At 46.2% G+C, this 25,665-nt stretch overlaps 1 protein-coding gene across 8 annotated transcripts in view; it reads right to left on the bottom strand.

The window, feature by feature from the left end:
* Nucleotides 1-25,665, bottom strand: part of LOC135913610 (BTB/POZ domain-containing protein 6-like) — a 202,301-nt gene that overhangs the window by 92,925 nt on the left and 83,711 nt on the right. For all 8 annotated transcript variants that reach the window (XM_070537834.1, XM_070537830.1, XM_070537826.1 and 5 more), the window contains exon 2: nucleotides 19,963-20,114. Coding sequence is in view for 5 of the 8 variants with exons in the window: in XM_070537830.1 (XP_070393931.1) it covers nucleotides 19,963-20,114 (152 nt within the window). In the remaining 3 variants the exon portion in view is untranslated. The remainder of the gene's footprint in view (nucleotides 1-19,962; nucleotides 20,115-25,665) is intronic.

Raw genomic sequence — 25,665 nt, 5'->3', positions numbered from 1 at the left:
ATGGGCCTATAAGTTTTTAGTTCATTAACGTCGCCCTTTTTTGTGGATTAGTATAATGTTTGCATTCTTCCAGTTTTATGGGACCCTAGCAGTCGATAGACACTTCATATAGGGAGCCGCCAATTTTCCTAGCATTATGTCTTCAGCATATTTGAATAAATCGACAGTTATATTCCATCCTCACCGGCCGCTTTTCCCCGTTTCATACCTTGCAAGGCCCTTCTGACCTCATTTCTAGTTAAAGAACGTGTCTCTAGTCCATAGTGTTCTTGTGGCCATGCAGACAAAGATGTCCATCATCTTCTCCTCGAGTGCACTAAATACAATCCACAAAGAAGGGTACTGCAAGCAAATTTGTTGATATTAGACAGAAGACCATTCACTCTAAAAAAAAATACTTGGCCCATGGCCAACTGCGGGCCTTCAAAAAAGAGCGCTTCTTGCTCTGAAAAAGTTTTTAGAGGAGACCAACACTTTGGGAAAATATTAGGTATCAGATGATCCGAATGCGCTAGATGAGTAACATAAACGTTGTTCGTGATTCATAATTGGTTTATGTGGCGATCGCAACTTTTATGCAATATGTATAATTCTGTTCTGTACTTGCAGCACATTACATGTGTTGTGTGTTATGGCTGTTCTAAATATCTGACTTTATATATGCGTACGGGGACTGAACTAATGCACTGAACTTTGCGACTCATGTACTGTTGGACTGTATATTTTTTATTGATCCAGTGTTCTACTGAGTGCCATATTTCGTGTCGCTATTCTCCCTTTTTACGCAAATTTGTTTCCTTTGCCAAGTGACAAGGAGTAGCCGGTGCCACCGTAAAGGCGCTAACCTCTCCTAATATTCATATCAATAAAAAAAAAAGAGTTTCTGTATACTGTCCATTGTTGTTTCGAATAGAGTACTCCTGAGTCCTCTAGGTACTGTACAGGTCAGTATAGAATTCTTCCGCTGCATTTATTATACCTTCGAGATTGTTCATGATATTACCTTGTTTATCTTTCAGTGCATTCATCTTGGTTTGTCGTATGGCAAGTTTCCTGCTCATTGATCTTAGGCTGTGTCCAATTTTTAAGGTTTCTTCAGTGTTTCTCACGTTATTATTTCTAATATCGCTTATTTTCGCTTTGTTGATCAGTTTGACAGTTCCGCGAATTCTGTTATCTCTTGAGTTGGACACTTTCATTCTTTGGGGTTTCTTTATTAGGCCCTTTGTTACTTGGGAGAGCTTGCTCACTGGTTGCCTGGGTGCCTTGCCTCCCACTTCAATTGCTGCCTCTGAAGCTAGCCTCGTTACGGTTTCATTCATTACCTCAATGTCATCATCATCATCTCTCTGTTCTTAGGCTGCATATCTGTTTGCAAGCACCAGCCTAAATTTGTCTGATTTTACCCTTACTGCCTCTAAGTTGACCTGTTCTTTCTTGACCAATTTTACTGTTTCTCTGTAGAACAATAAATCCGGACATGAGAGCCAATGCTATAGACTCTATGAATCCGCAGTAAGGTTTTCTGTGTCTGCTGCTGAGACACATGCGATTGGTGAACAGCTGCTGGCGATAGTGAAGCGAGGTAGTCATTGACACTGTCGCGTCAATTAAGTCTCGCAGGCTACCTCGGATTAGCGACTCTGACTCGTTCCGTAGGCGAATCGATTTGGTGCAACCTTTTCGCTCAATGATTTCAATTCAGTGTTCTGGAGAAATACCTGCATGCAATCGTTAGCACCGTACATTTAGCGACGTGTGCAGCAGCGGGCAATTTGACCGCACGCTAATGTGAACAGCTGGCATAACGGAGAGGTGGCCCGCATCCATCGATCTTGACTTCTCCCGAATCCGATTGCCTATCTAGGGGATATACTGCCTTGTTTAGCATAAAGAGAAGCCAGGCCGCATCGCCAGCACTTTCGTAAGCTATACGCTCCCATGCAGACCCCGAAAAACACATTCCACTCTGTCCCTCGTATAATATTCTTCGCTGCGTTGAGTGCGCCGCCTTACTTCACCGCCTCGGCTTCCCAAATAACGTGTTCACCACCGAGAGCTGTCATCTGCCATCTGTTTCTGTCCACTGCTTGGCTACAAAAATAAACAACCAAAGAAAAGATGGAACTCCAGCACCGTGGAGACGCGAAATAGCACGCGGGCTCCAAGTGCTGCCTCAGCGGCCCAACCGCGCTGTGCTCCTGGCCCCTCCGCACTAAAACGTGGCCAGTGACGTAACACACTTTCTAGCGCGATACCTCGCGCAGGACACGCAGGCGCAAAAATATTTCGGAGAGCGCATCGCTCGTCACCCTCTTCCGGCTGCAGCGACCCCTCACGGCGGAGGCGCGCGTGGTGGCGATCACTGCGCAAAGGGGACGCCGGGTGCCCCCACCTCCGCAGCAAGCGTCTCTGCTGAGCAAGGCGAAAACCACCACCGTGCCGCGCCACCAGGCACAATTTATATTTAGCACGCGAGAACATCTCGCCTCGTGTTTCCACAACACGTCACAAAAATACCCCAAAACGGCAGAAACAGCAACAACGGCGCGTTTCCCTGCGTACGGTCTGTCCCCGCTGCTCCTCGCTTTGCAAGCTCTATTTTGGCCCATCGGGCCCGTAACTATTTCCTTTTCTCTTTCGCGTGCGATGCTGCTTTTCCTCCCCCCCCCCCTTTTTTTTTTTCTTTCGGTGATCTCTGTCTTATCTTCGGCTGATGCCTCGACTCGACGGCACGCAGGTCGGGTCGCTGTGAAACCTGGAACCACGTCTCGGAGTTCACAAGGGTCCCATCATACAAGCAGAGCTCCAGTTTCACTTTTAATGCGATAGCATTATGCGCACCGTTACGCGAAAATCCGTCGGCGTGTCAAAATGGTCGACGGCGCTAAGAGTGAAAGCACGTCAAAAAATGCTCGGATTGACGTGAAATTTCTCAGGGTGATTGCTGTAAACAATGTAAATAAATGGCTTTGAACAGAAAACGAGGTACATTTCGGTCTAGCTGGGAATCTAGCCCCAGCCAGCGGGGTGCAGGACGAGCACGCTTGCCCGACACCACGACGGCTTTGTGGTTCTGGTTTACTAGACAGAGGTGGGACCTAGTGCGTGAGTCACTGGGCACGTGACGGAGCAGCCAATGGGGAGGAGCTGGCGGCACGTCACGAGCTTTGTGTAAAACGAGCGCGTTCGTGACGTTCCGACAAACGGTGCAAGTTCTCGCATTCCCCCACGTCAGCGGTCAGTTGTCAGCAGTCTTAAGTGTCTCTACCGAATTTATCATTAGACTGTCTGGTAATAAATATTACTAATGCGCCATGATTCTCACACCGATATTCATCAATCCATGCAACTATCGTTTGTTGACCTTGCTTTCTAGCTCCGTGTCTAGTTCTGTACCATATGCAAAAAGAAGTGGCAGTTGTGGAAAATTCATACAGAAATTTATCCAATTGAGAAAGAGTAGTGTTGAAAATCTACCCGAATCGAAGAAAGTGTGGGATCGAAAGGAAGCGGAGAAATGTGTTCTGATAGTATATACTGTGAAAAATGGAAAGAGCGTGTTTGCTTTCGGCGAAGAGAGAGTAAAAGATTGTGAAGGGTGGTTTTCAATAATGTAATACCAACAGTACGATGATATAGTTAGCTAGAATGAAATTAGCAGAGCGACGTTGTACTGCTTCATCTGGTAATGTGGGGTGGTGTGGATCTCAGACAGATGAAGCACGTTCTGATTGGGGGCGGACGGGTGTAGTATGCAGCAGCAATTTTATTGAAACTGGCGCGAGGAGTAAACTTATTTTGAAGTATTCTGAGCGACGGTTTGATTTAGAAACTAGGTTCTAGTGCTATACAGCGGGACCAATTTTAGGTTTTACGGAATTTTTAAACGTAGTCTGTTGCAGATAGCGTAATTCTAGTCCTTGAGCTGGAATATTCAGAGAGGCGGGCATTACCGCCACGAGAATTCGAAACACCTATTCAACTAATTAACGATTATGCACTAATTCAGTTCTGAATTAATTAATTTACGGCACATATTGCAATTTACGAATTGTAGCCGATGAGCTTTGGAATGAATTTTCAGAATGATGCCAGTTTGGAGATTTGCGCCATTGAACTCGCCGTAAAAATGCATTGTCGTTCTGTTACAGATCTGTACCACGATCTTACATACTCTGCATTACTAATCTTGTGAAATTCAGTGTTTATATATTCGCATATCGAGCAATTAAACACCATCACCTTCTTAAATTTGTTTTCATGTAAGGACTTACCAATACAAATTGCACACGTTTTTTTCTGAATAAGATTTTTCTTTTACTTCCAAAAGTCCGCAGTAGCTATAGTGCCCAAAGGGTTGGTGTTGTTTTAATTAAATTGTGAAATTCTTCGCCTTATAATATTAAAGCTGCTTTTCTGTGTCATCATTTAAACGTTTGCTTCGTGATCTTATTCTGAACCAATAACACAGTATGGCAAATGAAATAACCCGTCCTTTATTGTTTCTGCTCAATAATGACTAAGTATTCATTGACTAGACTTATTTAATCACCGAGATGATTCTACTTGCTTTATTCTTTTGTTAATAATTGTGTTACTGCTGGTATTTTATCGTAACTGTTCTTATTACTCTTCTTTTGCTGTTTAGCAGTTTTCCATTTCGTATAACATATCATAGGAGGTCCCCCTGCAGTATTTTCGCTATGGTACCTCCTTCTGCACACTATCATACCCAAATTTGTATATGCATTTTATCAGAATAAACTTCAACACTTCAAACATACCTTAAAAAAGAAAAAACGCTCATTCATACATTGAAGTAGAAAAGTAACTGGGACGCCCACACTTTCGGAAATAGTATCTCGAAACTGGCGCCATCCTGGTAATTCATTTCAAGTGGATACGTCCTGAAAGCTCAACGGTTACAATTCTTAAATTGCAATATCGGTCGTAAAGTAAATAATTCAAAAAATAATTTGTGAATTTTCTTTAATTAGTTGGATATGTGTTTCAATTTCTCGTTTTAGTAATGCCCGCCTCTTCGTATAATCCAGCTCAACGACAAGCATTGTGCTATCTGCTACAGGCGATTCCTAAAAATTCCACAAAACTTAAAAATGATCGCCCTGTATGTTCTTTCCAAGAGAAATCGTTAGTTATATGAACGCCAAGATAATGATGGGATGTTACGGACTGAAGAGGACAGTCATTGAGGGTGCAGGCACAACAGTGCGTGTAACAAAGGGAAATGCTCATAAGTTTGCATTTATTAGTGTTTAGCTCCGTACCCGCCGCGGTTGCTTAGTGTCTATGGTGTTGGGCTGCTGAGCACGAGGTCGCGGGATCGAATCCCGGCCACGGCGGCCGCATTTCGATGGGGGAGAAATGCGAACACACCCGTGTACTTAGATTTAGGTGCATGGTAAAGAACTCCAGGTGGTCTGAATTTCCGGAGTCCCCCCACTACGGCGTGCCTCATAATCAGAAAGTGGTTTTGGCCCGTAAAACCCCGTAATTGCATTTTTTTAGCTCCGTGCACCACCTAAGGCACCATTCGTGGCCGTGTTCTTTAGATCAGATTGTGGAGACATTCCATCAGAGTTATTAGTTTTATTATTTATTAGTTTTTGCTATTTATTACTTATTCCATCAAAGTTATTGAAGCGAAAAGTCCGGCGTCCGGTGCCCGGCGTTAGCATCCGGTACCCACGTGACCAAGTGATGACGTACCTCTCCCGGCGCTGGACGTGCCGCGATCCCGCTGTGAACAGCCACGGCGTCTGCCGTGGCCCGCACCCAAAGAGCCACTCTGACCTACTCGCGAAATTGGGTAAAGGTGGTTTAAAGTAAATTATTAAAGCTGATTAATGTAGATTAACGTGCGTTAAGGTGGATTAAATTTGATTAGGGTTGAATAATGTTGGTACAAATTAGAGCAAGGTGGATTAATGTGGAGTTTAATTTGTCGTGGTAGGTCAGACAAGTCCTCATGCTCTCGTCTTCGGATCACGTAGGAATACTTAAGTGACTGCCAAATTTTTTGCGATATATATAACACAGTCGTCCACAAATAAATTTGTGAGGAAACCTTTCTGGATAAGTTGTTTACATATCTTAAGGACGAAAGAGGGCCGACAACTAACCCCTGTGGAGCACTGAATTCAAGTGGAGTCGTGTTAGATGTGGAATCGCTAGTTGCAACAAATTAAAACGAGAAAAAAATAAACGTCTGAGTTCAGTTACGTACACCCGGGCCAGTGTTTAGGAGACTTAAGTTTGTGTAGCAGCAATAGCTTATTAATTTTGTCAAACTCTTGAACATATAGAAATATCCAATCAGCTGGAATACCTATGTCAAGATGCACATGCAAATTATTAGTGAAATATAGCAGCTGAGTATCACAAGAAAAGAATTTGTGAAAGCCACGTTGAAGAGAGAGAGAAAATAATGCAGAGAAAGGCAGGGAGGTTAACCAGAGGTAGTTCCGGTTGGCTACCCTGCGCAGGGGGAAGGGTTAAGAGGGATAAAAAGAGAAACAGAGTAGAAGGGGGAGATAGAAAGGGAGACAAGCACAAACAAAGCGCGTACACTTCAGAGCGGTAGGAGGCGGCATTCTTAGAGTCTGTCGTGAAGCCCCGTAGACCGCAAGAACCTTACTAGCGCGTGTAAGGCCTTCAACGCGGATGTCCTATCGGAGGATTGGCCTAAAGCTTTTAGTTCTGAAAGTGGACGATTGTCCAACTGGTCCAGTACACTGCACATCACTTGTCTCTCAGCACTGTATCGCGGGCAGACACAGATAATGTGTGCGAGCGTCTCGTCGATGTTACATGTGTCGCACGTGGGGCTGTTGGCCATTCCTATGAGGAAAGCATAGGCGTTTGTAAAGGCAACGCCTAGCCACAGACGGTAGAGCATGGTCTGTTCACGTCGTTGTAATCCAGGCGGGAGGTGCATCCGTATGTCCGGAGACAATGAACGCAACCGACACATGGTGAAAACATTTGAGTCCCACAGGGGCAAAGTACACTCACGGGACATCAATCGCAACTCAGCCGCAGCGTCTGTTCGCGAAAACGGAATGACGACTCGCTGACCACTTTCATGTGCAGATCGGGCGGCTTCGTCGGCGTGGTCATTCCCGCTGATGTTACTATGTCCTGGAAGCCACTGAAAGATTATGTCGTGTCCCTTGTCATAGCTTTGATGATATATGTGCCGAATTTCTGAGGCCAGTTGTTCATTCGGTCCGTGGCGCATTGGGCTTCGTATGCACTGAAGGGCTGCCTTGGAGTCACTAAAGACTGTCCATTGTTGCGGAGGCTTCTGCTTAATGAAATCAAGTGCAGCACGGAGCGCCGCGAGTTCTGCACCCGTCGATGTGGTCACACATGAAGTTCTTAATTTGATTTCCTCAGATTGTGCCAGGATGATGACTGCAGCAGCAGAGCTGTTGAGTTTCACCGAACCATCTGTGTAGACATGTTGCCGGAATCTGTGCACGTTGTGAATGTGCTCCAATGTTGCTTGTTTCAAAGCTTGCAATGGCGCTCCAGCTTTTTTCCCGATTCCTGGAATTGTCAGTTGAACTTGGGGCTGGTGCAGACACCACAGTGGATCTGACAATCGTGTAGCGGGCGTAAATTCTGATGGCAAGTACGATTGATGTCTTGCAATAGTTTTAGCAAAAGTTGAAAGTGGCCTTTTTGCTGGCAAGCAAGCAAGATGGTGTGAGGGGATCCGAGTCAGGTGTCGGATGTGCGCTCTCAGGACATCTGTATCAATGTATACTGTCAAAGGAGCGTCTCTGGCTATGGCCACTGTCGCAATCGATGACGTTGTTTTGGGAAGACCGAGACAAGTCCCGAGTGCTTGGGCTTGCACGCTCTGGAGTTTGCGAATATTCGTAGTGCAAGTATTTCCTATTACAGGTAAGCTGTACCGCAGGAAGCCCAAAAACAGTGCTTTGTATAGTTGCAACATTGACGGTACTGTCGCGCCCCAGGATTTCCCGCCGAGAAACGCAAGAAGGTCCACAATGGCGGCCAAACGCTTTGTCATGTACGAGATGTGAGGGCTCCAAGACAAGTCTCTATCAATGATGACGCCAAGAAATCGGTGCGTTCGGCTATATCGTATAATTTGGCCATTAATCCGCAAAGCATAAGGGGCCATCGATTTGTGAGTAAAAGCAACGAGTGCACATTTCTCAGCGGAAAGCTCCAGGCCTTGTTTTCTTAGGTATCTTGACACAGCCGTTGAGGCTTTTTGAAGTCGTGCTCGGACTTGTACACGTGTCACGCCTGAAGCCCATATGCAAATGTCGTCTGCATATACGGAGAGTTGAACGGTTTGCGGTAACGAATCAGCGAGACCAACGAGCACCAGGTTGAAAAGGGTAGGGCTGAGTACTCCGCCTTGCGGTACACCACGACTGGTATAGCTAGGCTGCGTTGGTCCGTCTTCAGTCAAAATAAAAAGAGATCTCCCATTCAAATAGTTGCATATCCAGCGAAAGGTGCGTCCACCAATCCCTACAGCTTCTAAGGCGTCCAGTATTGCATGATGACCTACATTGTCGTACGCACCTTTAACGTCAAGGAATAGGGCCGCAGTGATTCGTTTCAGATGTTTCTGGTGTTGTACGTATGTTACCAGGTCGATAACGCTATCTATTGACGAGCGGCCACGTCGAAAACCAGCCATTACCTCTGGATAGACGTTGTAAAATTCCAAGTACCATTCTAACCGTGCGAGGATCATTCTCTCCATTACCTTGCCGACACAGCTGGCCAGTGCTATTGGACGGTAAGATGATAATTCCAACGGGGATTTGCCAGCCTTGAGGAGTGGAACAAGCCGACTGGATTTCCACGTTGTAGGGACCAGGCCGTCACGCCATGATGCGTTGTATAGGCCAAGAAGGGCATCTCTGGCTTCTTGACCAAGGTTTGCAAACGCAGAGTATGTGATGCCATCGGGTCCTGGTGACGAAGATCGCCTGCACCCAGCAAGTTCGGCCTCCAGTTCTTCGAAGGAGAAAGCAGCGTCCATACGAGGATCTCGAGAGCAAGGGGGCACAATGGTAATAGGTGCGCAAGGTGAATACGTGAGCGCCGGACGCGCGATCCTTGCGCAGTAATCTTCGGCTACCTCGACTTCTCGGCGTCCTTGATGTAGGGCTAGAGACTTAAATGGACGACGCTGTTGAGGAGCTGATCGAAGTCCACGGATTGTTTTCCAAACAACCGACAGAGGTTTACGCGGGTCGAGAGACTCACAAAACGATTTCCAGCGTTGATTTTGCAATGCAGCAAGGCGACGCTGAATTTTCTTTTGAATGCGTCTGGCCTCTCTAAGGTCGTATAATGATTTAGTTCGTCTGTACCGTCGCTCCGCTCGCCGGCGGATTGCACGGAGGCTCTGTATTTCCGAATCAAAGTCTGTGTATTTCTCTGATGGCCGATATGAGCGCATAGCATCCTGCATAGCCTTGGCGATCTCAAATTCTAGTGTGGACGAAATGCCTTCGTGACATGCGTCTTCCATAAGTGATTTAAACACGGGCCAATCTATTGTTTGTTTAACACTTGATGGAACGGATTTGGTGAGGCCTTTTATCTTCAGGTAGGTAGGAATGTGGTCGCTTCCGTGGGTTTCTATATCTGCGAACCAATGGACGCTGTGAGTGAGGCATCGCGAAACAAAAGCTAAGTCTAAACAACTGCTGTACGTCCGGCCACGCAGAAACGTGGGACTGCCATCATTTAGACAACAAAGGTCATGGTCGCAAGCGAAGGACACGAGGTTTCTTCCTTTGGAAGTAATCTTGTTGCTTCCCCAAAGTGAATGATGCGCGTTGAAGTCCCCAACAACAATCCATGGACCAGGTGTCGCATCTATAATGTCACTCAGTCTCTGCCTATCGAAACGAATCGATGGAGAAAGGTATGCGCCCACTAAAGTAAACGTAAGTTTTTGTTTTTTCACGGTCAAACACACATACTGATTAGTGTCATGTGGCCGCACTGGATGAACAACATAAGTCAGTTCACACCGTATGTAGATGGTCACTTTGCTAATGTCAGCACAAGTGGATGACACATGAGGTTCATAGCCTGAGATCCGGACGGGTTTCTGTAGTTTCGGTTCACAGACGACCACAATGGGGAATCGATTGGTGAAAACGTAATGGCGAAAATCACTGCGGGATTTCAGGCCACGGGCATTCCATTGCATAATAGATGCTTCCTTGACTTGTCTGAAGAACGGCTGACGCGATAGAGCCATTGTGCTTGCTACTCGAGGCTCGCAAGAAGCGGATCCAGGCCGTCCAGCACTTGTAGTGCACTTCGAGCATACGGCGTCTGTATGTCGTTTATCAACACGCGAATGACTTTCATTAGAGATCTTATTATGGCGATTACTTGGTTGTCTTGACCTCGCACGTGATCTGTGCCCACATTGGTTCGTCGGTAGTCCACCGTCGACATTTGTTGGGCTGGAGGACTTAATGTCGGAAGTGCAGGCCAGTCGTTTGCAGTAGAGGCATTCACTGCGTCATCAGACACCGTGTTAGTGTGGGTCAGCGCCTTGGGAGCACCAGCCTCAGGAAGTATCGTCTGTCTTGCGATGGTATCAGTATTTCCAGTAGACGAGGATCGTCTACGGTGACGGCGGACACTACGCCGTCGTACTTTGGCGGCGGCCTCTCTGTGAGTTGAGTTGTCTCTCACCATTTGTTTTAGGACTTTCCGCTCTGTCTTGTGTCTCGGGCAGTCTTTCGACGATGCTTCATGGGGTCCGGAGCAATTGGCACATTTGAAGTGAGTCGCACGGGAAGCATCTGCGCTGTGCTGCTCAGAGCATCTTGCGCACACGGTCGAATTTTTGCATGTGCCGCTGACATGCCCGATCTTCAAACAATTACGACACTGAAGTGGTCTTGGAACAAACGGTCGCACTGGATGACGGAAAAATCCAACTTTCACGTGGGACGGCAGGCTACCTCCCTTGAAAGTTATCCTCACACAGCGTGAATGTCCTAGGCGACGGATTTCAATAATAGGTACATCTGCTGTGGCGGGTTTGACCAAAATAGGCAGATCGTTGTCGTCGATTGACTCATCGACATCATAAATCACACCTGATATAGTATTGCTGTCCTGCGGTATTATGGTGCGAACATTTATCTTGCCCAGCATTTTCACTGTACTCAAGATGTCCAATGTTGCTCTGTTCTTGACATCAACCGCGAGAATGTTCTTACGGGTGTTAATTCTCATATCCGTGATCTCATTTGGAACAAGCGCCTCTAGTGTTACAGATACAGCTTGCCTGTTTAGCCGATTCAGGTTGTCGGTCGGCGTCTCGGGTAAGAAGAGGATGGTATGAGCCGTGTCATGGGCCTTTGCTGACGCCGTCGTCTTTGTTGAAGACGATGAGGCAGTGACGATTCTCCTCTTTCCTTTTTTCCTCACAACTGTCAAGTAGTCGCCGTCATCCGACAAATCTTCTTCGGAAGCAGAGTAGTACATCAAGGTGTCCTCGCTGCCTGTGTCGCTCATCAGGTGATTGCGCTTCCTCGGAGCGCACGACGCTGTGATGTCGGTCTCCTCCGGACGTCTAGCTGACTCCGCTTCCATCGCCGAAGGTCTCGGAAGCGGCGCCTCCCGAAAACACGCAAAAATACTCGCAAAATGAGAGCAGTAGAAAACGGGGTTCCACACAAGAGCCACTTCTTCGTCTTCCCCACGTTGAAAAGTAAGAGAAAAACAGGCACACGCAACTCTAGTTGACATGAACGCAAAGCGAAGCATTCTCGGTGTGATTGGCTGATGAACCATGAGTGCGTGCATAGGAAGTGTGGTTTTTGAGGTATGAATGTCAGTATTAAATCGCATCACGTTATACGAAGAAATGATTTTATTTTCAGTGAAATCTACCCAGGCTCGATATTATATACGCACATTTCCATGCAGTACATCGTATGCACATTTTTCGTTGAGGCTTTCAGTGGTGACCCACGGTGTCGTGCTTCGTTCGTGCTCTTCCTGACGCATCGGTTTCGTCTGGTGCAGCTGCGCACCGAAATGTGCCACGTGCCTCAACGCGCTGGCTTGTCGGCGAGAAACCGGTGCCGCTTGTCGAAGCATGCGTCCATGGCGTTCGGCGTCAGATACGCACAACAAGCCTGTGGAGCTCGGCTAGAAAGTTTCGCTTGAAAAATTATCTACGAGAAAGCTGACGATGTGAGAAAATATAATGTCCTCCATTATTTTCCAGGGTACCGAGGCAATGGATACGGATGTATGTAAAAGGATCATGAGTTTTACCTGATTTGGGGATTGGAATAACCTTTGCTAGTTTCCTGTCGACAGGCAAGGAAGAATATTCGTACGACTGTGAAAAAATGCTCTCTAAGATTGAGCAATACTGCCTGCCACAAATTTTGTTGTGATTTCATCTAATCCCTTGGAAGAACTAAGTTTTAAATTTTCTATTATTTTTTATACCAGTAGAGTTGAAGATGATAGGATCGCGAAAAATTATTTGGTAAACCCTTGGAAGTTCGTGACCGTGTGATGCAGATGAGAATAACTGGATAAATGCGTTATTCAGGATAGGTTCGCCGGATGGTGTGCTAAGCGATATAACTTGCGATCCACTACATCTTATTACATTATCGAAGCTTCTTGTATTATTGATAAGCATGTGCGGTAGGGTAGCATTAAAAAATGAGAACTACATAGTCTTCAGTGCGGATGAGCAGAGGCAGCTTCTTTGTAAGGAGACCATTTACCCCGGTAATGCGTCCCCTTAGCTGTCCGAAAAATACGTGTTACTTTTTTTCTGTTCGATAGGTGTTTGACAGATTTAGTATACTTTGAAGCACTGTTATTCTAAAAAAAGAAACGCGCTGAGTCAGGATAACCTGGTTTACCAAATCGTGTGCTTTTGTCTTGAATTACTATACTCACGTTAACATATCCAGTGGGCGTTCGGGGACTATAGGCATGAATGTAACAGCAAAAGTAGCGAGTTCTTTGATAATAGCTTTAAGGTTACCATTTTTGTAGACTCAAATACTTTAAGACGGTTATGGAACGGTAAAACTGACAGGCTAATAAAAAATGGAATACATCATGATCGCTGTGGCTCCAGCCTATCACTGTTTTCACCATATATTGGGAATTATACACTGTGTGTTCTCAACACGCACCAAAGTCTGTCCTTTTATCCTTTACCGTGCTGCGGTATGCTTTTTTGTGCCATTATTTCTCCACGTGTGATGCTGACATACGAGGCCAAGCACGAGCTGAAAGACCCTCTGGTTATCGATATTAGCGTAAATCCGTCAAGTGGATGAAATCCACGCTTCGGGTTTCATCACTGGAAGCAGGGAAAGTGAAATCTCATTAGCTGGTGGCCGCGGCTGTGTCAAAGGTGTGTGCGTCTTAGGAGAGCCGAGAGCATTCGTATTGACTACACGCCGCCTTTGTTGTCCGTGCTTGTGGGTCACAGTAACTATAGACATTCAATTACAACCAGCCCTTTCTTTTATAAGCGAAGCTTTCTTTTGGGAACTTCGGGTTTCGGTGGCCGTGGGTGCTGCTGTGGGTGTTCTCTTGCGAATAGGCCAACCAGTCACAACGGAGGACGCGCGCGACGTCATCGCCGCTGGGCTCCCCTCGCCGCCCCCAGATGGCGCCCGCCTCCACGCATCCGCGGCAGCTGCGGCGGCGGCCGTGTCGGGGAAAGAAAGAAAGAAGGAAAAAAAGAAGAACCAGGGAAACGCCAGGGTGCCCCGCCACCTGTCGCACGTGTGTGTTTCGTTTACAAGACATTGCATCGGCCTCTCTGAATAAAATATTCCGTGTCACATTGTGCAGGCATTCAATAAACACAAACTCGTGTTTCGACTCTTCATGCACTCACACAGAGTTTCGCTGTGCCAACGATGCCACGATGTCCCGGCAGCCACTCAAAAATAGTATCATGACCTCGTTCGGAAGCGCAATGGCAAATTTCCTTGATTTGGGGCACCATGTGGTCGTAATTAGCACTTCGTAAACCTCGTCAGATTTGAAGGGATGCTTTCGAATCATAAAGTGTTGCCCATTTGCTCGGCAGTCCTTTTTCAAAGTACTCCACAGCAGCGCGAAGAGCGGCCAGTTCGGAACCTGTAGATGTCGTGATGTGTGAAGTCTTAAACTTGATGACGAGGGATTGGGACGGTATAAGAATGGCTCCTGTCGAACATTCCGAGACCAAACCGTCCGTGTAAACACGGATTATGTTAGCATACGAACAATGCAAAAGATCGAATATGATCTGCTTGAGAGCCGCGGTGGTCAGGCTATCCTTCTTCGCAATTTCTGGAACAGCAAGATACACAGGAGGCTTTTTCAAGCACCGCAGAGGGGATGGCCTTCTTGTTGTGCAGCTATATGCTACACCAACCTGCCCGAGTTTCTAACCTATTGAGTATGCAGCCCGTTACAATCGCAGCAAATTATAATCGTCATATTCGAAATATTTTTATTTTCTGTTCATCTTCGTCCGATGTACACGTCAGGCACGCACCCAGGAGGAGGGGGGGGGGGAGAGGCAGGGCCCGGGGGGCCCACCCCCTTCCCGATTTAAAAGGCATCCCCCCCACCCTTCCCGCCCACGCCAACACTCCTCACACACATTCCTAAAGCGCCACCAAATCAATGTTTAGACTTGACAGCTATTCGGCGGTCAACATTTTGCTGCCTTTTTCACTCCTTTTGGATGGCGGTAGTTATCGGCATCTCCTGGGGTGTGAAGGCCAGTTTTCTCATCGATTCGGTGCCAGCGCGATTAACTCGACATGCATTCAGTTGTCACCATCTATTCGACGCTCACGTGCATCGCTGTTGCTTCGTTAGCTCAACTTTCTTTTTAATTATTATATGGTATTTAGGAGATGTCGTCGCCTTTAATTGGCGCCGGCTACTCCTTCTCACACAGGGATTTAAAAAAAAGGAATAACTCGTAACAAAAATAGTATAATCATACCAACACAAATTCCGGTAACATAAGTACACTAATGTCACACTATAACTGAAAGTTAACTCGAAATAATAAAAACACAAAGTACATTCACGTAAGTAGACTAATGCCACATTAAAGCTGGAGGGGAACTCAGTAACACAGCAACACAGAGTCCAGTCACATATGTGCACTAAAGTAAACACAAAATCCGGTCATTTAGCTAGACTAAAATAAGGGCACATAAGAAATCACGGATTAAATTCTTATGAAATTACAAAAAAAAACAGGCATTGGATTGCCCAAAGTTGGGTAAAAGAAAAACAGAGTGCGCTATCACATTTAAACACTCTACTCAATACATTCAGAGAATAGTGCTTGCTTCGAGAAATCTTTGAAGGGCCAGTAATGCTCGTCTTTGCAATGAGTATGTTGGACAAGGGCCTAAGATCTTCCTGATGCTGAAGGGCCTGCGATCTAATGCCATTAAATCAAGTGCTAAGCGTTGTCTGTGAGTGTCATGAATGTCGCGTACATTCTAGCAGAAGATGCTGTACATCTTCATCCGCGTGGCCATAAGTGCATTGCGGACTATCACCTCTTGAAGTTTTATGTAGAACGTGTTTTGTGTACGCGGTAGCGAGGCGCAGGCGGTGAATGAGCGTTTCAGAGGCCTGGTTGTGTCCAATGTGGACGCGATCTTAAATTGAAGCGATGGGTCAGTGTGAAGTAAATCTGAAAATTTCGAGCTCTGATCAAACCGTGTCGCTTTGCAACCACGGGTTGATATCTGTCTTAGTATGCGGCGCAATTCGCCTTGTGTTAGAAGGAGACCACGTGTGGCGTTAATAACATGCCCTTGTCCAGCTGCCTTATCTGCTGCAACATTCCCAGGGATATTGCAATGGCCTGGTATCCATTGGAACATTATTGTGCGATTTCCTTCACTTGCTTTTATCAGCTTTATAAGTACCTCCTTAACTAACGCCATGTTTTGCGAATTGCTGATGTCACCATGAAGTGAAGACTAAGCTGCCTGGGAGTCACAAAGGATGACGCATTGCTCCCCTTTTTGCATTGAAGTTATGTATTGTAACAAAGGCAATAAGCTCTGCTGTTGTTGATGATGTCGTGTGAGATAGTTTAAATGTCTATGTTTGGTGCCATTCTGGAATGACAAAGCCGTAAAAGAACTTGTTTGACAAGAACCATATGTATACGTTTGAATATAGCCAGGGTATCGAAAGCATATCTGGTATAACGCTAGTTGTTTTGCTGCTAGCATAAACATATTTCTTTTGCGAATAATTCCCTCAACCGAAAGTTCAATTTTTGGAGCTAGGAATCGCCATGGAGGGTAAGAGATATCTGAGAACCAAGATTCGTGATGTGGTAGCAGATCCTTGTGCACTTGAATCACCGAATTGATGTTCACCCTGTCTCTCTCAGTTAGCGCACATGCTAGTGGGTGCCTTTTGGGTTGTACTGAAACGCGAAAGTAGTGTCGACAGGTTTCAATCGTCCTCATAGTAGGAAATGGAGGATGACGTGCCTCTGCAATTACTAAGGAACTTGAGGTTGGTCGAGGAACGCCTAAGCATACTCTGAGGCTCCTAGCTGTTATTCGTTGGAGTCTGTCTTCAGATGAACGGAGAGAGAGAGAGAGAGAGAAACTTTATTGTGATTGTAAAGATTTGAAGGAGGGGTGGTCGGAGCCTCTCAGTCCAGGGCCCCACTGGCCTCTGCCGCCTGCCTGACCTGGCAGGACAAAAGTCCTTAATTAGTCAGATGAACGGAAGATTCCATGCACAGCAGGTGAAGAATATGCTAGATTTTGCTGTATAAGTGCATTATGTACTTTTAGTAAGGATGAAACCGACCCTCCCCGTGTCGTGCCTGCTACGCAGCGAAGAACATTTATTAATGAGTTTATTTGTTCTTCGAGGGTTTTAATGTAGGAATTCCAAGAAAGTTGCCTGTCTAGTATAACCCCCAGAAATTTGTGTTGTGAACACTAGCAATAGATACGCTTGTTCTAGTTATAACTTTGCAGAATTCCGCAGCTATCACTTATAATGAAGTATCCTTGGTTATTGCGAGAGCACGAAGTGGTTGTGTTTGAACAACAGGGCCGCTCAATGCACGAATAGTCATCCATACTCGTGGAACTGGTGTCAGGGAGACAACGTATAGCAAAATTCAGGCCATCTTTTTCCCCCTAATTTAAGTAGTCGTCTCTGCATGACTGCGTGGATTTTCTGCGAATTGCTTTATGCTTCTATATTTACCCTCCAGCGATAAGCTTTTTCTGCTCTTGCAGCTCTCAAATGTTCATATTCTCCATCAACTCCAGGAATGGGCACTTGTTTTGTACACATTCTCAATGTTTCTTGTATCGCGAATGTGAGTTTTTCTACGTCAGCTTCACAATCCACTTGACTGGACAAGTGTTGACGAAAGAGATGCAAGTTTGTTATATCCACGTATCTTCGTCTCGCAGTACTTTTTAAACGCGTATTCGATCACTTCCCAATTCTTATATCAAAAGAATTGGGAAGTGATCGCTTCCACGTGTTTCTGCATCTGTTGTCCAGCCAGCATTGGTAACAAGATCATTAGAGCACAGTGTTGCGTCTATGCAACTGTCGTAGCGATATCCCCGCATAAATGTGACAGATTCATCATTCAGTACTGACAGATTGCATCTTTCCACGGGCATCACAGAGATTACTCCCCCATGTTTTGTTGTGTGCGTTAAAGTCCCCACATACGATAATGTTTGATCCTGTGATGCTAAAAATATTGACCAAACTATCAATCGTAATATATCTCGATGCTTCCAGGTGTATGCTTACGACTGTTACACATTGTCTTGCGAGATATACTTTGCAGGCTACATATTAAGGAAAATTTGAAGTGCTTGATTGGATCAGTCTAAACAAACCTTCTTTGTTTAGACTGAACCGGAGACTAGGAAAGGGATTCGGTTCGTGGTCATGTGGTCTGTATGCACGTGGAACGAGTTACGGCCGGAGAAAATGCCACTTGAGTTTAATTTTTCCTTTTGCTTCATTATTTCCTCGATTGACGGCTCGCCGCGACGCTGGCAGATCCTTGGAACCATATGCCCGCGATATGGGTTAGATAAGGTCGAAAATAAAATAATGCTAGACATCGTCCATCATAAAAACCTGCAACAACCCTTAAATTCATAAGCAATATGACTGTCACCCGTTACCTCGTCTGGTTTTTCCCTAATCGTACAGCACTTTTCGGGCAACATTGGCAACTGGAAACAAGAGTAGCAAGGAGTTGAGAAATTAAGCGATACACTAGGGGGGGGGGGGGGGTGAAGAGAGCCAAGGCAACAGTCCAACGGGAAGTAAAAGCGAAAATTAGCAAATTTAACCATTGTTTATGAAATTTTTTTATGAATAAACACATCTTTTTATTTAGAAAGGAAGTAGAGGAAACGCCGCCGGAAATGGAGAATGATTCCGTGTGTTTTGAATGGTGCTTCTTCAGTAATCAGTCAGGCTGCCTGACATAGCCACTTCTCTGCTGTGCTTATGTAGACGTTTTTCTAACCTTCCGCGGTGGGCGCAAAGCGTCTAGAATCGCAGTGTCCTGCACTCTACGTGGTTGTACGGGACTGGCGGCTACGCATCGTTACGCAACTTCCCCAATAACAAGACGACAGTGTGTTGGGAGGCTAGTTGGTAAGACATTTTATGTGAACCTAAACTGCGCTAGGGCCGAGGCACCGAGGTAGATGAAGACAGGACGAACGCGCGTACTGCGTTCGTCCTGTCTTCATCTACCTCGGTGTCTCGTTCCTAGCGTAGTTTAGGTTCACATAAAAAATATAAAAAATCCCTAAGAACAATACGAGTTGGCTGCGGCACTTAACTAGGCAGAGCAGTAAACGAGGGATCCAAAAAAACTGTGATTGTTCCGCAAATATATATTTCTCTATAATTCTTCCAGAGCTAATTCAAAAAGTGCTACTATAGTCGGATGCAACTTAAGTCTGCCGTGAAGCCCCGCCCACATCCTCATAACCGCCAGCCACTGTTCCTCCGCGAGGCTGCAAATAATTCGTACTTCAAACTTTTCCTGTTACCCATATAAGGCGGTAACAACAAAAATAAAACTATTAGCGCGTCATTTTATACGTTTTCCCTCACGTATTATAGTGGAATAGCGAAAGCCTAATTCTTTACTGAACTGAAATAACATGCTTGCTTCTCTGCGACTATTTATTTTCAAGTTTCACTTCAGTTGGCAGTGAAGTTTCATGAATAAAACAGGTTCAGCAGCGAAATGAACTGCATCGCAGACTTTTCAAGAGTGCAATGTTCAAACTCCGTAGACTTTGTCCATGTCTTGCACACCTCATTGCTTCCACCGATGAAAAGACTCTTCAAGAACAGCGGACGCTCCGGAGGTATCAAGTACGACATCATTTTGGAAAGACCGCATGGCGACGTACGATTTTGTTTGCTTCTGTGATTGGCTGGTGGAATAACACAACCCCGCGCGGTCCGTGTGCCTTGGTTGCCAACTGCTGTTTCTTTAAGTTGTATTCTTATATAGTAATCCTTATTTTACACTTTCGCTCGTTTACTTCTTCTTGGCAGTGTTCTTCCTGCGCTTCTTTCCTGCGCGAGTCCATTTGACGTGGTTCATTGTTTGCCAAGTAAAGGAGAGGCGTACCTCACAGGCGTACCCGTAAAATACACCTTATATCCCTTCTATTTTGTGGGTTTACGCGTCGTTATGGCGAATGGTGGGCGTTATTCCCATTCATAGTAGTAAAGGTACACCCCCCCTCATTTGCACAGAAAGGTTACCTTGGGTTGCCTCCCCCCTCCCCTCCCCCCCAAAAATCCCGGGTACGTGCCTGGTACCCGTGTACGGCTGTATAAGGCATGACTGACCCTCTCGCGGTGCGGCGCCGGAGCCCGGTCTCCGCCGGAGCAGCCGCCAACACAGTGGGTCGTCGGCTCGTTTTCTTTCGGCACGGATGAAGTCACAGTGATGCCGCCGTTGGAGGGCAGCGGGGCCGCGGCACCGCGCTTGGCGGGGCGACCTGCGTATTAAAAGGGGATGCGTCAATATTTTTTGCACCAAGGGAGGGAGAAGAAGGTTTAATGAGAGGAAACGGTAGGTTGGCTTCCCGCACCAAAATTGCAGTTAGCTGCTATGCTCGACGTATTATAATAAATAAAACACAATACAATTGTTTATCTTTATGGTGGTGGTGGTGGTAAACTTTATTGAAAGGAAAAGGGGAAAGGGGGAAGTGGCTGAGGGATCGGGCTCAAGTAATGCCCTGGGCTAGCTTGGCCTTCTCCGCCCAGTCCACCCCAGTTCAAGCTGTCGGTCGACGTCTCCGGAACTGAGCCAGGCTATCCATTCAGTCACGAGGGGGGGGACAGAAAACGGGAGTGAGGTGCATTCCCACATTATGTGTGTGTGTCCCTGTTTGTGAACAGAGCCTACATATAGGTCGCTTTCCTTGCACCCTGTGATTTTGTTAATGTACTTTCGGTGTGGGTGTGTTTGTATAAAGAGTCGCCTGAACGCGACCGCTCGCGTTTTATGGAGTAGCTTGGCCAGTGGTGGGAGCGCGCAAGGCGCGCGAATCTCGAGCCAAACTATGAGCCGACGCGTTGCCGGGCAAAGCCGCGTGAGCGGGGGGTCGACACGAGGGTTTTCAAGCCGCTTAGTGGGCGCCGCGTGAGGACACGGTACGCCTGTTCGGAAATTCTACCATGGACGAAATTTCCGATGGCCTGCTTGCTATCGCTGATGACGGTATTCGCTTCCGCATGCATGACCATGACGATCGCGATTTTCTCCGCTTCCACCACTCGGCCAGCCGTGATTGTTGTGTGTTCGATCAATCCTCCGTTGTGATCCGCTACCACCGCGGTCATGAGGTCGCCGCGAGGGTGTCTCTCTGCGTCTGTGTAGACCACTCCATCTTGCTAACCGTAGCGTCGCAAAATGGTTTTACTACGGGCCTGCCGACGGCCCTGATGGAACTCGGGATCCATGAAGACAAAGAAGTCTTCCTTCTAACAAAATCTACTAGGCCAAATTCACAAAGAGCTCTTACGTTAGAATTGTTCGTAAGAGTAAATTCCAACTAATCCCGATGCTGGGCATTTAATTAGGAAAGCCTGTCAGCCAATGGCAAAGAACCCTTGCGAACGAAGGGCTTCAGAAATTCGGCCCCTCGCCCACAAAGCCGAAACTTGAGAAAGACCCGGGTACCGTGTGGTCCCGCGTATCGTCAGAGCATCGACCAACGAGCTTTAGTTACACATTGCTATCGCTGTCAATGCCAATACATATATTGCTTAGCCCGACTGTTGGCCAGTGAATGCTTCCATGAGTTTTGAATCTCAGCTCTTCTGGAAGGTGGACGATACTTACAATCTTAAGTTTTTTTAAACGCGTAAGCATTTCTATGCCTACCCAACGAGGAAACGCCTCCTTCCGTCAGTTCGTCACCTAAGGACGAGATCGCCTTCAAGATAGGGCCCGCAGCAGCCAGCGAATTCCTCTTCGTGCTGCCTCTCGCTTTAATGCGAACTAACGCGGAACACCGCGCACATGAAGCTATCAGCACTTCGCGCTGTCTGTCCCCATCCCAGATCGCTTTCAAGATAGGGCCCGCGCGGCCGCGCCATACGCCACCGCCGCCGGAGTACGGTTGATAACGGTTGATAAATGGTTCTCATTGAGAGGAGGCAGCGTCATCAACAACGTCAATACGCGCTAGGTATACCAAACGTGACACTGTTCATTTATGTCACGTACTGCATACAGCACGCATTGGCCAGTGGTCATCTTGCACGAAGCAGCGGTATCATGCAAACGCACCATCATGTAACACGAGTGACCATTGCTACTATGCTCGACTCTTCCCATTCGTCGCCTTACGCTGCTCTCAGTTAACATTTCGGTGTTGCAACCCCGCTTCTCCGTTTTACGATTCGTTCGCGGTGTTTCTAGCAAGTATACCAAAGACAGCAGCATACAACCACGAAACAACAGGTCATTGGTAGCAAATGCTTACGCATCACTGAGATAACTCCTACGGGAGATTCTGCATTGAGTTGTTGTTGAAAAGTATGGCCATTTGCGTAAGATATATTTTCTGTTCTTTTTTGATTTCTGTTAACTTGTTTTTCTGTTATTTCACCAAAATAACCAGTTTATTGTTTTTCCGTAATTTTACAGAACTGAATTTCTAGACACCTTACTCCATTAAAGGAGCAATTTTTACTCCCCTCATGACTGCAGATTTCATGTAGTACGAAAGAATCAAATGCTGGCATGCGACTGTAACAGATCCCACGTTTACAGATAAGCACACTACGTAGAACGCGTGAGATGTGACCACCTTTGACCAGACATCTGCCGCCAAGACGCCAGCACTGCGCGACACATCCAAGCACCTGATCTACGAGTTTGCGTAGCTCTGGGTGGCATCACTCGACCTTACTGCAGCTCTGTCCTGTACAGAAACCGGTTGTCTCGAGCATGCGAGACCTATGTGCTTGCGTGGCTGATGCAGTTGCACAGGAAATGTTAATTAAAGGTAATAAATTTCATTCAGCTCACTGTATTTATGGCGAAGTTTTCACTTTAGCGTATAGGGACCAATGCTGTTAAGATAAAAAAAAATTCGGGTTTTGAGCCTGAACAGCAAGAAGTCAATTTATAAATAAAGTAATTTATGTTTCTTGCATTGAAAGAAATGTTCTGTAGTGAAAATAGAAATCTCGCGTTCTATCTTTGTTTTCGCATTATTTTTTGCAGTGTAAGGTTCCAAACTGGAATTCTATTGCTGTGCGCCGAGTTTCCTCTGGATCTTATTTTTTTTTCGCAGCAGACGCATAGGTCTTCATTTTGTTGCGAATATTTGCTTCGGTATGTTTTTGTCCTCGGGCAGGCGGATCGGACCTCGAATAGAAAGGCACTGTTCTTTGTGAGTTTTCTCTCCTGATTTCCTTCTTGCCGAATTTGCACCTCTCCTAGGTATATCTTGTTTTAGTCTTTTGGATCCAATTTACTTTCTTGGTGTCTCTCATTTCCTTTCTTTAATGACTCCGTGTTGTCGATTTACACTTTCAATTAACCTGTAATTGGCAGTCAGCTTTATTGACCTCCTTCTCCACTCCGTGTCCGTGTTCTTGTGGTACATATATTTGTGCACTTTAGTCACCCAATCTCTTCCATCAATGTTCCTGAGTTCTTCTTCAAAAGTAATTTTGCTCTGCGATTCTCTGCTTTATAAATATGCCTAATCCATATCACCCTGCACTGCCTCTTAGTGGGCTTACCGTACGTGGCCGCTCAATGTTGATTGGCCCACAGACTATTGGGGAACTCCCAAACCCGACAAAATATCTTACTTTAAGCCCAGAATAGCATTGCCAACGTTAACCCTGGCAACATTTTTCCTTTGCCAATTCTGCGAAGGCAGGACTCGCTTGATGCACACTCACCAAAAGGATGCGAATTTCGGCGGGTCTTTACGATTCCCTATTTATTGCCTGTTGCGCCGAATGCAAGCGACATCGGAAGCGCGGTGAAATTTCAAAAACAACACAATAATTATGTTTCTCGTCGTTGGTCGATTGTTAACTGTGTATTGCGTGCAGATTCTAATCGTTGCAAGAAAAGGCGCAGAGCACATGCATCTTGGTGCTTACCGGCTATATTTTCTAAAAAGCACCATATAGACTTCTTTCCAACCATGGCTAAAATATTGCACTGCTATTTTCAGCAGTTAACTTTGCTGAGGAAATAAGGAGGCTAAATGCCTCCATAGTTCATTTTGATGCTAATTTTAGTCAGCATCGATCACAGTATGCCTTCGCATGTGTTCAAAGCACTCGTCTGGCCAGTTCGCCCTAAAAAGAGTCCCCTTATTATGCGCTACTTGTCGTTCACATGGTTTCTCCAGAACACGGCACGAACAACATTCATGCCTTTTTTTCTTGCGCCTAAGTGGAGTTGTGATAATTTGCGCCGCGAAGACGGACGAGATTGCAAGCCCCCCCGCGCACTAGCTGTCTATGTTCCTGAATAACTGCAACTAATATTTATTACATATGCGAATCCATGCAAGAAGATTTCTCTTGAAGTGTGTTAGGAGTGTTCAAGTATACCTGAAACAAATGGAATTAGCTGAATTCTCCCTATAAAGCTTGCTGGCTGCATTATTAAATTTTTGCGCAACAAAACTGTCAGTTTCAAATTATCACGCAACATATATCCGCTTCCATTATAACGCTGCACCACTCTGGTGATTACTGCGGTTGTGTTCAAAGCTTGTAGGTCGCTGTCACCTACAGCTACGCGTCAGAGCAATATACGTAATGCGGAAAAAGAAAAAAAATGAGATCCCTAAAACACGGGCCGGACACTCGGGCCATGCTATGGCTCTCTGAAGTCGCCGAAGCCAGCGCCACCATAGCTCGGACGTATGTCGGGAAAAGACGCACGGCCTTGGCGCAGGCTACCGGTCAAAGCTAAGAAAGAGCGCGCCGTCCGCGGTGCTTCCATTCGTAGCGCGCAGATAAGGCCGCGATCCGAGAGGATTATTTCTTTCTGCCGCGTGTCCAGGCCGACAGGCCATAAACGCTGGCCAAGCACCTTTCGATGGCGCAGCGGCACAATGTCGATCTCTCCCTACACTGGCCGTGCGAGGCTGGAGTAGCGATATCGTTCAGAGCGCTTGTCATACAATACCAACAGCGAAGTGGCCCATGGACGCCGTTTGCAATATCTAGCACGCTGACATGACCAGAATACGGAGGTTCACCGGCTGTTATGTCACTTGAGGGTAGTATAAAACGTCGCCAAATAATGACACCAACGCTATGAACCCCGTGCACGTGATTCTTGCAAAAAATGCGCATGTCCGTAAAGCTCGGATTAGGTCACCTTCACTCTTCACTCGAATTAGGTCACCTTCACTCTTCACCTAATTTAATCAAGAATGGGCAACTCTATTTAAAAGGGGTTCCCCACCTGTGTTCTCACAGGACAATGTTCCGTTTTGGACAGTGTCCTACCTTCTGTAAGCAACAGCAGGTGACCCATTCATCGTAGTCTAAACTATTTAAATGGTAATTGTACTTCTCACATGAATCGACACAGTTTGTAAACTGATTGGCCCGATATGTCAGCGGTTGATGAGGACACAGTAGCAGCAGCCCAATGGTGCACTTCAAAATGTTGCGCCCACGTAAACAAAACTATTTTGTTCAAGAATTATTTGTTGAAACAGTAGACGTACATGTGGTGACCACTGACTGCGAACGTCGGTACACCGGCTTACGGAAATCGTGGCGCACGATAATCCCAGGAGCACGAACTCGTTATCTATATCTGCACAGAGAGCATTGGTTCACTTGTATCGCGAGTGACAACAGGAAATGTGTCAGCTGAAACATGCGGCTAGTCACTCTAGTAGGTGGCAGCGGTGTTATACTTCAAGTGAGGTTAGCCTAGTAATCTCTAGCACGCAGCTGCTCCTCTTAGGTGTTTCTTTCTTTTCCAGGGTACAGAGATGCGTCAACGCGCGTCTACCAGTTCAGTTGCAGGAATGCACACCG

The sequence above is a fragment of the Dermacentor albipictus genome, chromosome 4 (genome assembly GCF_038994185.2).
Source record: "Dermacentor albipictus isolate Rhodes 1998 colony chromosome 4, USDA_Dalb.pri_finalv2, whole genome shotgun sequence".
NCBI lineage: Eukaryota > Metazoa > Arthropoda > Arachnida > Ixodida > Ixodidae > Dermacentor > Dermacentor albipictus.
This window is presented reverse-complemented; position numbering and strand designations above follow the sequence as displayed.